The 12895-nt window shown below is 47.3% G+C and overlaps 1 protein-coding gene across 2 annotated transcripts in view; it reads left to right on the top strand.

Moving 5' to 3' along the window:
- Positions 1-12895, top strand: part of Prox1 (prospero homeobox 1) — a 51976-nt gene that overhangs the window by 22230 nt on the left and 16851 nt on the right. For both annotated transcript variants that reach the window (XM_005348864.3, XM_013346955.2), the window contains exon 4: positions 421-615. In XM_005348864.3, coding sequence (XP_005348921.1) covers positions 421-615 — 195 coding nt within the window. The remainder of the gene's footprint in view (positions 1-420; positions 616-12895) is intronic.

The following is a 12895-nucleotide window of genomic DNA, read 5'->3' as shown; positions in this document are numbered from 1 at the left end:
ACACACACCATGTCCTACTGCTGCTGACGTCATACTGGAGATTGAAAGTACCAACTCTGCCTAGGACCCTGGCTCCAGTGGGTCTCCATGCAATAAGCAGATGCATGCCCTCTACTGAAGGTAGAACAGTGGGGTTTTCTGTAAATAAGAGATAATCCATCCATGGAAAATCTGACTTAGACTATGGCTTCTCCACTTGGAGTGGTGTAGAGAGTGTGGTTTCTGTCATGAGTGTACCTTCTAATACTCTGTGAGAATGGTTGTTCCTCTTGCCACCATTTTGGTGGAACTTACCACCTCGCTTTCCAGGTAAAATGGGGAGGGAAACATTAAAAATGCTCCTGATACTGATACTTACGCGAAGTCAGCTAACAGAAGAGCAGCAGCATGCTCACCATTTTCAACATTTAAATTTAACAGTTCAACAGATGCATTACCTCCCAGCTCATCAAGTGGTTCAGCAATTTCCGTGAGTTTTACTATATTCAGATGGAGAAGTATGCGCGTCAAGCCATCAACGATGGGGTCACCAGCACAGAAGAGCTGTCCATCACCAGAGACTGTGAGCTGTACCGAGCCCTCAACATGCACTACAACAAAGCAAATGACTTTGAGGTAGGAGCCAGTCTTCAGGCTTTGGTTATCTCCTTTCTCTTTATTTGTTTTCATGCTCTTTGGGAAGGACTCTGGTTTTTTTTTTTTTGCAATGGTTTCTTAATTAAGCATGCGTGGTAGCATGCCAGACAACCAGGAGAATCATGTGTCTCCCCCACAGCCCTTCCATTTCCACGCCCCCCCCCATCCAGCTTATGTGGAAGAGAACGCAGGCAAGAGAACTGTAAAGTCTGAAGCAAAGGGCAAACATAGGATGATTTCATTTATGTTGTGGGGTACACACATGAACTGAAGGGCACAGACTGTGTGCAATGTAACTGCAAAAGTGTCTGCTTAAGAAGTCTAGAGATGGTGGGTAAGTGATTCCATGATTTCCACCTTCACCTATGTCCTTCCTGGGAGGAAGTGGCGTGAGAATTTACTGAGCATATTTCAAAAGATTGCATTCATTTTTTTTTTTGCTTATAAATTTTTAGTTGCATTTCTATGTATTTGTTTAGTGTGTGTCCACAAGTGTGTGGCCTTGACTGTGTGGGGGGTGAGGGCTGTGTTTGAACCGTAGAGTGCCCACCAAGTTCAGAGGACAACTGTGGGAGCCAGTTCTCTTCCTCCGCCATGTGGATCCCAGGAACGGAACTGGAGTCTTCAGGCATTGTGGCAAGAACGTTGACCCACTGAGAGATCCCGCCAGCCTGACTTTGGTGTTTATTTATGTTTGCTTTGGGGAGAGGATGAGTAGCTTGTGCGTTCCTCTTACATATGAGACCATTCTAGACGCGTGCACAGTGATACAGACAATTTCCAGGAAGCCATATCCGTGCAACAATGAAAGGTGTGTGGGCTGCGAGTCAGGGTTCTTTACGGGCTGATGCGGAGCCCTGGCACAGTTGTCATCGACATGATGACTGCATGAGACCACAAGAGCAAGCTCCCAATGCTCACAAAGGCATTTGCTGAGCCCTGCTGGTCTGGGCAACAATAGCTGGAGGTGGGGGTGGGGGTGGGGGGACTTCTATAGACAGCCCCTGGGAAGAGGGTAGACCATACCAGCTGTGCCTTGACTACGCTGATCATTCCTTAAACCTTCCTGGCTAGATCCCGTGCCACTGCGAGGCAGGAATCTGAGGGACCTATGCTAGTATTCTTGTTCTATAGATAAGTACCCAGGGATACCCAGAAACATCTTTATGTCAAGGGAAAGAGGAACCCCGATGGTCTGGCTTTGTCTGTAGAGAGGCCTGACCCTCTCTCTCCCGAGTAGTATATTCTCACTGCCTGTTCATTCCTGTCCAGCTCTCCTCCCTGTTGTTCTGGGCAATGCAGATCAGTTCTGAGCTTGTAAAGAATGGGGCATGCAAGGTTCACAAAGGGGAAGTCAAATTTTTTCCTTGAAAATTTGAACAGTTTGAAAGATTTTCTTCTGCTGAATGCATTAAAAATAGGAGTTCTTGGAATTCAAATCCACTATCTTTTTATTTGTTTATTTTCTGTGTGTGTAAGAGAGAGAGGTCTAGAGAGTGGGGAGGCCAGAGGGCAACTTGCAGGAGTCAGTGGTTTCTTCTCTTTTCGTCTCGTGAACCCCAGAGAAGGAACTCAGGCTGCCAAGCTTGACTGCAAGGTCACTCACTACCTTATCCTCTGAGCCACCTAGCCCCCTTCTGTTTTCAAAGTCTCCACTTTCACCACATTGGTTGATGGTGTGGATAAATTATAAGCAAATGTTGCCTTCCAGGCTGGGTGTGGTGGCACACGCCTGTAATCCCAGCACTGGAGAGGCAGAGGCAGGTGGACAAGGGAGTTGCTGGCCAGCCTGGTCTAAAGCAAGTCCCAAGACAGCCAGAGCGGTTACACAGAGAAACCCTGTCATGAAAAACAACAGCAACAATGTTGCCTTCCAAAGCTGAAGTCATTACAAGTGGCTAGACATTTGAAGAAATCTTGTGTAAGAATTTAGCTTCTTGTTTCTTCTCTTCCAAGACTCCACCCCAGGAGCTACTGCTGCCCACCAGTGAACTAATCACATTATATTTTAACAAATACACGCTGGGCAGGTGCCTCGGTCTCCATAAAAAGACTACCCAGTGTTCATTAGGCAATTTCTGATCTCGGGCCAGAAGGGACAGGCCCTTTAAATGCACACTGGGATCTTCAGGGCACTGAAACCTACCTGCTGAAATTTAATCCCCTATCCCCAGCACAGGCAGCAGAACGGCACAAGCAGGAGACACTGGCATCAAGAGGTACCCAGCAAGCTGCTCCGTTTAGCATCATCCAAAGCCTCCTTCATATGATTACCATCTGATAGCTCTCTCTCTGGGAATCAAATCCACTGCCAGCCAGGCCACCTCGCCTTTATCTGCATAGTCTATTTTAAGACTGCTCCACTGTGAGGAGAGTGGGGCCTAGGCAGGAATCCTGTCACTTCTCATGTGACTTTAGGCAAGTTATTGGACTGTTCTGAGGCTGGTTCCTCCTTCACTTATAAACAAAACCAAAAACAAAAAAAAATCAAAACCAAAAATCAAACAAACAAACAAAAAAACCAGCAAGAAACAAAACATGGGCTCTCTCCAGAAATGTGGAAAGCAAGACTCAGCAGCTTGTACTCTAACATTGTTATTTGTGCACACACAAACTCATGTGTACACACACACACACACACACCACCACCACCACCACCACCACTAAATAGATTTTAACTCAGCCTCTGAGTCGGCACATTGACTTACAAGGCTTCAGATAAGGGGTCCCTCCTTTCCCTTGCCTTTGAGCATGGAGGTCACTGCTTAAGTGAGATGCTTAAAAAGCCACTGTTCTTATCTCTCTGCAGCTTTGCCAGTGTGGACTGTGGCTGCGAGCCAAAAGTAGCCCCGGCACCTCTTGCCGAATGCCTGGGATGATAGTGTACACAGCTTCACTCTTGCATTGAAGTCTCTCTTCTTAACATCAACTAAAATAGACCAGGAGCTTCAGCATAAGCTAGAGGGGAAGGTGGGAACGTAGTCTCTGTCTCCAGAACATTAAACAGAGATGAAGCTTAGTAGAGACAGGGGTTACATCTCTATGATGCTCAGAGATTCAGTCAGTACAAAGGAACAGGCTATCCCCCTATTAGCTGCTCAAACCATCCAACATCTTATAGATTACATATTTATAAGATTCTCCTAAGCCTGGGAAGACGGCTCAGTTGGTAAAATGTTTGCCAGACAAGCACAAGGACCTGAGTTCTAATCCCCAGCTCCCGTGTCAAAGCTGGGGGAAGGGGGAGTGGGAGGGCAGATCTCTGGAACTCAGAGGCCATGAGCTCCAGGTTCAGTGAGAGACTTTGTCTTAAAAATAAGATGGGGAGTGACAGAGCAAGACGTGAGATGCCAATCTCGGACTGCCACATGCACTATGTACATGTCCCCACACAAGCAAACATATACATGCGCGTGCGTGCACACACACAAACACGCACACTTTCTCACCAATTGTATATAACAATAATAAAATAGCTAGCACCTGTTGACTGTTTACTGATACTCCTTTGTGGGGATTCATGGCTTTAACTTCCTGCTGGGGGCACTAGCCGTGACAAGGATAGAAGCAGAACAATGGAGGCAAGGCTTGAATAGTTTCTAGGTTATTCCAAGTGGGCGGGGCCCATGCAGTAGACAGGGAGCAGGGATTCCCTCTGACTTTCCCCTTCAGTACTAGGATGTTTTCTTCCTTCTTTTCTGTCTCCTGCTGCTGGTTTCTGGGAAGCCCTGGGTGCCACCCTCCAGCCTGTGTCCTCTGCTCTTGTTTAGCACCAGCCTTTTTCAGTCTCTGACTCTGGTGGCTCTGCAGAGGAGAGGCTGCCCATTCCTGGCCTACCAGGAAGCAGTTGAGGAAGGTTTGTCACCGGGCAGGAGGGAGTGGCCTGCAGAGCTCTGTCCTCCCTGGCCTTCTAAGTGACCGGAGAGCTTACTCTGCCTGCCTTTTGTATCAGCTTTCACAATAGCCAGGACTCTTGGCACGGCATCCAAGCTCAGGGTGTTGAGAGTTTGAGACAGCCCAGGGGAACGCAGGAGAAGAACTGAAGGGAGAAAGCAGTGCCACTTTTGGTTTGTACCAAAGGGAGGGGAGTTGACTCCACAGCCCGGGGTGTGTCGTTTCTAGATGGAGTTACAGATGTGCAGGGAGAAGGTGTGCGATCTCAGCTGCATCTTCCACCCCTGCCTCTCCCGTGTAATGCGATTGGCAGCAAGAAATCCATCTTTCCAGGTGTGATGGTGTATAGCTCTGTGTTTTATTCTCACTTCACTTTGAAGGGGTTCCAGAAGATTTTTTTTTTTATGGGCAGGGAAAGGAGGTTTGGCATTGCTTTCCAGTTGTTAAATCATAGCTACACTTCTGACTTCAGGGGCCAATGAAGTCAGATCTTATTGCTTTTTTGTTTCCCCCTCCACTGTGGGAGGAGGAAGGCAATGATGCCCGTTAGTTCCCAAAGCCAGTTTACCAGTTTGTGAAGAATCCACGCTCGGTGCCTAACCCATATGACTCAGAGGTTATGCCCGCTGTTTGTGGAGCCCAGAGAGCCAAGGTGTGGATGCTCCCTTGGTGCAACTCAGAGGACAGGATGAGGCTGGAGACTTGGGGTGACATGAGTATGAATTGAGACAAAGATGAGATAACTGTCACGCGGCACATGGGGCCCACTTTCTCAGTGGCTATCATGAGGTACTTGTACTGTGGAAAGCAAGGCTCCTCGCAGGCCCCTCAAGTGACTAGTCAGCCCGTCGGCAGAGTCCGAGTTCCCAATGAGTCTGACTAATCTCCCTTGCCCCTTGCTGAGGGCTCAGGTTGGAGGCTGGAAGGCTTAGAAATAAATAGACCCGGGAACTTGATTCATTCATTAGTGGGCTGGTAAATGCCACTTCCTACGGTAGCGATAGGCATAGCATGTCACTGGGTATATCCATCACAGAGCCTGTGGGGCTGACATTTCTCTAACGACACATGACAGGCAAGAGGGGTACGTCTATGTAATTCTTTATGTAATTTCTCCCTTTCTTCTTGGACATTGAAAATGAAAAGCGTGTCTCCCCCCAAGAGACCCTTCCACCACCGTTCCCCTCGGCATGCACTGAACTTTTCCTTACCCAGCCTGTTCCCGCTTCCAGCCAGCCCAAGCAGAATGAGCAAGTTTGGAAGCCTTTCTATAAAGAAGCAGGAAGACAGGTGGAATTTGGAAGCCCTTCCCTCTGCTCCAAATAGATACTTAAATGTGAGCGATGGCTTGGCTAACTGGCGCATGACTGAAAACCTTACCGCTATTGCTATCTTTTGGCCTCAAAGCCACCAAGCCATTTGAACAAGCTCTCTACACAACACACTCTTAGTGGGTGGCAAGGAGGAGGAGAAACACTTTCTGCTCCTTCCTGTGCCAGTCTCGCTGGTGACAAGCCAAATTGATCTTTTAAGAGACTGAATAAATGATCCCTAAATACACGTACACACATGGCTGACTGGGAAGGTACCCACAGAATGATCACTCAAAATAGGAGAGGGGAGGGGAGGGAGAGAGAGCAGCAGGCTGGAAGCGGGGCTGAAGGGCACACCCTCACCCAGTGCAAGGCTCCGTTTCTTTGCTGTTTCTGAGATTCAAAGTGTTCATCAGTATAATGAAGCAAGGGGTCCATTGATTTATGGTCTGTTTGGCAATATTGCATTTTTTAAGCTCCCCATGTCTCTTTTTGTCACTGGGCTACATTCAAGCACAGTAAGAGGACAACTTTAAAACCCCCTTACTCAACAGCTTTATTAGTGATAGCATCCCATGACCTCTCCGAGCGAACATTCTTAAAGAAAAAGATAGTGTGTAATGTCGCTGCACTGTGCTCATTGTCCTTTGTTGGGGGGAACAAAGAATTTTCTACAGTGGCTATAGCACGTAATTATACAGCTTTCAATAGCAGTGTCTTGGCACATATCAAAGTTCAGAGGAGCCTTTAGAAAAAAAAAAGGTGTTTTGTGGCGGCCTAGGGAGGCCTCATCTCTCCTTCAGAAAATAGTTCAAGGCTCTTCTGTCTAGCTTCCCTACTTAGAGCTTTTTCCCCTCCTGCTTCATAAAGTTTAAAGGGGGTTCAGTGGAGTTCTGTGATCTGTTTCCTTTGAAAGATTGAGCCTCGGCGCACAGAGGCCCTTTGACTTCAAGAGTTCGTGGATCCGTGTCTTTAGGTATCACATGTCTGACCTTATCAGTTACTCCATTTAATGTAGGAGAAAAACTCTCAACTCTTTGTGTTTGTCTGTTTTGCCTCTGTGAAACGATTTGGTGAAAAGACCATCTTTTTAACACACCACCGAGAGCCCATTTCTGACTGTAACCTACCCTGTGGCTCTTTCTCTCTAAAAAAAAAAAAAAAAATTGTCCTTGTGTTTTGTGTATGGATGAGTTCACAGTGAGAATGGAATTATACAAGGGTGGACGCACATAGAAAAAAAAATCTTTTGCTTTTCTCTCGCTCACCCCTCCCCGTGATCTGTTGGCTCCCTGGCGGCTGTACCCCAATAGGCAAAGCATTTAGCAAGCACAGAGGTGGCGGCTGGGGTGCTGAGGCAGTGGTGGGCTTTCTCTTGCTCCGGCCTACCCTCAGGCCTTCATAATTAATTATCCCTGGACGATGAGCAAAGTCTGAGGACAGTGCGGAGGGGTGTATTGTCTGCCGCGCCGTCCTCTTGGCCTTGCTTCTTCCTTCATCCCACAAAGGGTTATCAGTAGGACGGAGAGCACAAGTTCCCTCCTGAGAGCCGCTGGTGGTAGCTGCCGCTTTTGGTGCGATGTAGCTATTGTGTTCCATCTATCCTGGATGGAATGTCTGGAGAAGTTCTGACACCACATTGAAAGCCAGCCTGAGTATGTGGCCTGGATTAAACAGATTCCCATAGCAAACCCAGAGCTTGCTCGACTTGCCCCTCCCCTTTCACCTGGATGACAGTTTCAAATCCAATCTTCTCATTGTCCCCTACAGGGTAGTATTTAGCTTTCACAACTGGCTTCCTTGTCAGTCACAGGGCAGAATGTCTAACCGTCATCTGCTCTTGTCTCTTCAATCCACCCGTCTGAGTTGGCAGCACCATTTCGCAAACAGCCTTTTTGGGTGAAGCATCGGAGTTTAACTCTTGAAAGTAGATTATTCTAGTTTTAAAATCGGGCTTCACCCTCCAAGATTGCCTTAAGCCAATCTCCAGGGCTGTTTGGTGACATGACAAAAAAACAAATACAATCTGTTCCCCAGCCCCCTCCCACTTTTGGCCGAGATACAAAGTAACGATGGAAGGTGGAAGCCTTACTGGGAAGAAAGAAGAGCTCTATGGCTGATCATTAGGCTGGGTTTTTTCTGTTAAGTAGGGTGAAGCCAAGAAAAACAAATATAACCGTTCTTCCGAAGAGTTGAGCTAGCAAATTAGTAAGGTTTAAAATATCGCCAGTGTAGAGAGGACGACAGCTTCAAGGCTGACGGGAACCATATTGAAAAGAATCTGTGTCCCTCCTAGTGATTCTGTTTGGACGGACAGGCCTGCCGGCCGCCAACTCTCTCCCTGGGACTCTTTGGAAACACTGCCACAGCAGACCTTTTTGGTATTTAAGGAGAACCTGAATGTGGGCGTTGACACAAGTAATATAGTCAAACCAAAAAGGGGTCATAAAAAATTCAAGTTCTCCTCATGAATATTTCATGAGTCGCTATGAAAAGGGACACTGGTGTAGGAGGCCTTTGTGCTTGGAGTTCTTCTTCCGGGCTCCAAGCTATTGTTCTTTCAACCTCTCAAACAGACTTTCACTTTCAGACTGACAAAAGTCACTTAAAAGCCAGACAGCTGTACCAACACACCCACCTTACTGAGAGCAAGAGCCACCGGGGCAGGTGACAGGGCCTGCTGGGAGATCTTGTTTAAAACATGAACAGGGCCCGTCTGCCTTCCATCCCGTGCTTAGTCATTGCTTTTACCCCCAGTTTGAGGTTACCCCTTTTTTTTATGCTGGTGGTTAGTTTGTGGTCTGCCCGCTCACAGATTGCCCCAGACTATTCCTTGCGTATTTTCCTTTCCCCTGTGCCTTAGGTTGTGACCAGAGCCACACACAACAGAAGTTACAGATATTAGAGTTTCACTCCCTCAGTTCTCCGGAGCTCCATCTCGCTCTGCCTGTCTCCCTTCATTCAGCCTCTGCCATTTACTCCGAGTCTCCCCTAAGTGGTTCAGATCTCCCCTGCCTCATTGGCACTCACTGGAATTGGGTGAGAACCCGGGCAGAGAGGGACACCAACTCCACCTGGGAACTTGAGATAGGGCGGGCCGCAGCCCAGCCCTCAGGGCCACAGCCACTGCGGCCGGCCGTGGAAAGTCCTCTGTGTGTGTGCATGTGTGTATTCCAGGCCTCCCTCCCCTGTCACCTTGTGTACAGTCTGGTCTGTGACACTGTTGGTGATTATGTCATTATTTTGCTCTGGGGGCCCTGGCACATCTGCAGAGCCCCAGCACATCTTTGTTGCACTGGCACAGGTCCCACACTGCAAATGCTTCATTAGCCCTGCTGCCGGCCTCCTTGCCAGACGCGAGTGCCCAAATCCAGGCTTCTTTCTGCTCCGTTCTTTTGTGTGGCTGATGAACGTGTGTTCATCTTCCTGGTTCTTCCCCAATCTCCCTCGACTTCTGAACTCCAGATGGCCCAGTTTTCTTGCCCAGATCACTCCCAAGTCCACAAGGAGAAGCAAGGTGACACTTTACCCCGTACCCACCCCAGCCCTCCCCACCTCTGCTGCTTTGGTGCCCCCCACATGAATAGAACTAACGTATGGGAGTTTTTTCAGACTTGCAATTTGAAGGGATACGAAGGGATCCCTTCCAGTTTGTGTGGCAGGCAAGGTTAGCATGAGTTGTTAGCTATCTCTTGTTCCGGGAAGCCTCTCTCTTCTCAGCCCCCCACACCCCTTTCCATGCCCCCTGTGCCCCCTTCTGTTTAGTGTCTCATCCTACCAGTGATCCAAAAGCTGGCTATATTGTTAAAAGTTTCCTTTCTCTTAATGGACTTGGAGTCTTTGCCCCCACCCCCACCCCCCACCATAATCTACTGCCATTCCTTCTGCAACCAGCTCCCCAACCCCCAAACAATCACCTATTATTAGATGCTTGAAGTGATTAACGCTCGGCTCTTGGGGGAAGGAGCTGATTCTCTTCCCTCTAGAAAGTTAGCCCCTGTGTGCTTAGCAGAGCCCAGTCTGGGAAGGTGGGTGGCTCCTCCTCCAGGAACCTCAGTCCATTCCAGAGCTTAAAATCTTGGGCTGTGATGATGACTATATAATTGGTATGTTTAATTCCCCCTTAAATTTGAATTAATTCATCTGTGTTCTTGTGTGACCAGCAGCGTCCCCATTGAGATTTAACTGGTTTTTAGCCCCTCAACAGCACAGCATGGTATAAACATTGCTCTGTGAGCAGCAACTGTGAGTTTTCCTTGAAGGTATCGTTAAAGGCGTCCCATTTTTACTGCGCTCATGGTCAAACCATTCCCCTGAATTCTAATTCAGAACCTTGGGACAAAGACTGTGGTAAGGACCGAGGAGAACTCCCCGCAAAGAATGGGTGGTTGTGCTGTACTGGTTTCCCAAGCCGTCCCAGTACATCCCAAAATTGGGCACAAGGATATGCATGGGCCCTGTTCTGAATATTCATGAACCGTCCAGCTGACAAGGTGGAGAGAGGGGAGGCTGGAGGATCGCTGGACCACCCAGCCCCGTGTCAGCCCGGGGCAGGAGCACCTCAGGAGAGACTAGATACGTCATTCATACTTTTCAGATGGACCTCCCAGGACTGGATCCTTTGGTTTTGTCACCTGAGGGCTTGTTAAAACGTTTTAAAACTTAACCTCCCTCTTAGACTATACCACTTCTCAAAATAATAATTCTCTAAATTTATTCCCTGCTGAGAAAATAGTCCGCTGTGTGGATGGCTCTGAAAGTGGTTCCCTTGAAGCTGTAGAGGGATAGAATTCGGGGATTTGCAGATAGGGTCAGAGCCATTTTCTCTATTTCTTTCTGATTTCATAGACGTTGAGCACCGTTCCCCCGTAGTCTTCACCTCTGCAGATTAAGGAGTGGTAATCCTTTTTCAAAGCCTAATCGCATGCAGGCAGTGGGCTGCTCCGATCATTTCAGCTGCCCTGTACCGTGTGTTTCCGCCTGGGAGTGTTATTCCCAGGGATGACTTTGGTGATTGAACCGCAAGGCAGAATTCCTGGTGTGGGTATCCATGGTATGGTTCAGAGACTGTCCCTTGTGCGTGCCCCTTGGCACTCTGTTGACTGCTTTACCAGTGTATCCTCAGAAATTGGATTTCTTAAGCGATGTATCTCAGTACCTTTTTTTATTTTCTTTATGTTGGGGACCAAACCCAGGGCCTGATAGGCACGCGCTCTACGTTCTTAACCCCTCAGTAGTTTATTGGTTAACGTGATCTCACTGATCACTTTACAATTCAAAACCGTACAATTTCAAAAAGGATGATCAGATTCTTGGCAAGTCAGGTAGATGGAGTTGTGTGCACAGGACATGTCCAACAGGAGGAAGAGCGGGCAGGTCTACCCTGCTACCCGTGTGTCCTCACAGAGTTCGTAAAAGAAAACTGTGGTCTGGGACGTGAGTCTGTAGCAATGACAGAGGTGGCGAGACATGTTGGCTTTTCTATATTTGGTCATGTGTAGCAAGTTTATTTACAGGCAGCCAACATTTTATAGCAGGCATCACCTTGAAATCTTAGGAAGATTCTCTCGGGGGATGTTTGCCATAGTGGTCCTGGACCAGTGTTAGCGTAGTCGTTCAAGATGTGCACTCTGCAACGGGTCAAGTCCGGACCCACTCTCTGCTCTGCTGCTTGCCAGCTTAGAAATGTTGGCAAGGGTCTGTGCTTAGCTTTTTTATCTGTAAGTGGAGATGCAGCTCCAGAGTTGAACGTATTCAGGGTTGTGAGAATTCAGCACACTCACACGGGATTATTAGCACAATGTGAACCCTGCAAAACCCTTTCTTTTATTGGTTTGTGGAGCAAAGGGAGCTAGGGAGAAGCAAAAGTGGAGACGGTCAACCATTGGGGAGAGGTATGAGACTCAATAGTGATGTATTCCAGAATGGGGGAGGCAGAGCAGGCCGAGGCCCTACCAGTCTGAAGACCCTGTCTCAAAAGGCTGTGTGATGGGGGGCAAGGGAGAGGGAGGGGGATGAGAAGGAATAAAATTATGTAAATGAATGAAGCTGTCGAACCTTTCTAAGACATGGTGGAGAACAATTGAAGAAGACACCCAACGCTGACCTCTGGCCTCTCCACACACTTGCATACAGACACATATGTGAACACACAGAACACATGTACACATACAGAATACATGTACACATACAGACACATATGTACACATACAGACACATATGTGCACACATACAGAACACACACATACAGAACACATGTACACATACAGACACATATGTGCACACATACAGAACACATGCACACATACAGACACATATGTGCACACACAAAGCACACGTGCACATAAGACACATATGTACACATAGAGAACACATATACACATACAGAACATATGTGCACATACAGACACATATGTACACACAGAACACATGTACACATACAGAACACATATACACATACAGAACATATGTACACACACAGAACACATGTACACAGACAGAACACATACACACATACAGAACATATGTACACATACAGACACATATGTACACATAGAGAACACATGTACACATATAGACACATGCACACATACAGACACACATGCACACATACAGAACACATGTACACATACAGACATGTGTACACATACAGACACATATGTACACATACAGAACATGTGTACACATACAGACACATATTTACACATGCAGACACATATGTACACATACAGACACATATGTGCACATACAGACACACATGCACACATACAGACACATATGTACACACAGAACACATGTACACATACAGAACACATGTACACACAGAGAACACATGTACACATACAGAACACGTGTACACATACAGAACATGTGTACACATACAGATACATATGTACACACAGAACACGTGTACACATACAGAACACATGTACACATACAGAACACATGTACACACAGAGAACACATGTACACATACAGAACACGTGTACACACAGAGAACACATGCATACATACAGACACATATGTGCACACACAAAGCACAGTGCACATAC

This window comes from Microtus ochrogaster, chromosome 6 (genome assembly GCF_000317375.1).
Source record: "Microtus ochrogaster isolate Prairie Vole_2 chromosome 6, MicOch1.0, whole genome shotgun sequence".
In the NCBI taxonomy this organism is placed as follows: Eukaryota; Metazoa; Chordata; class Mammalia; order Rodentia; family Cricetidae; genus Microtus; species Microtus ochrogaster.
This window is presented reverse-complemented; position numbering and strand designations above follow the sequence as displayed.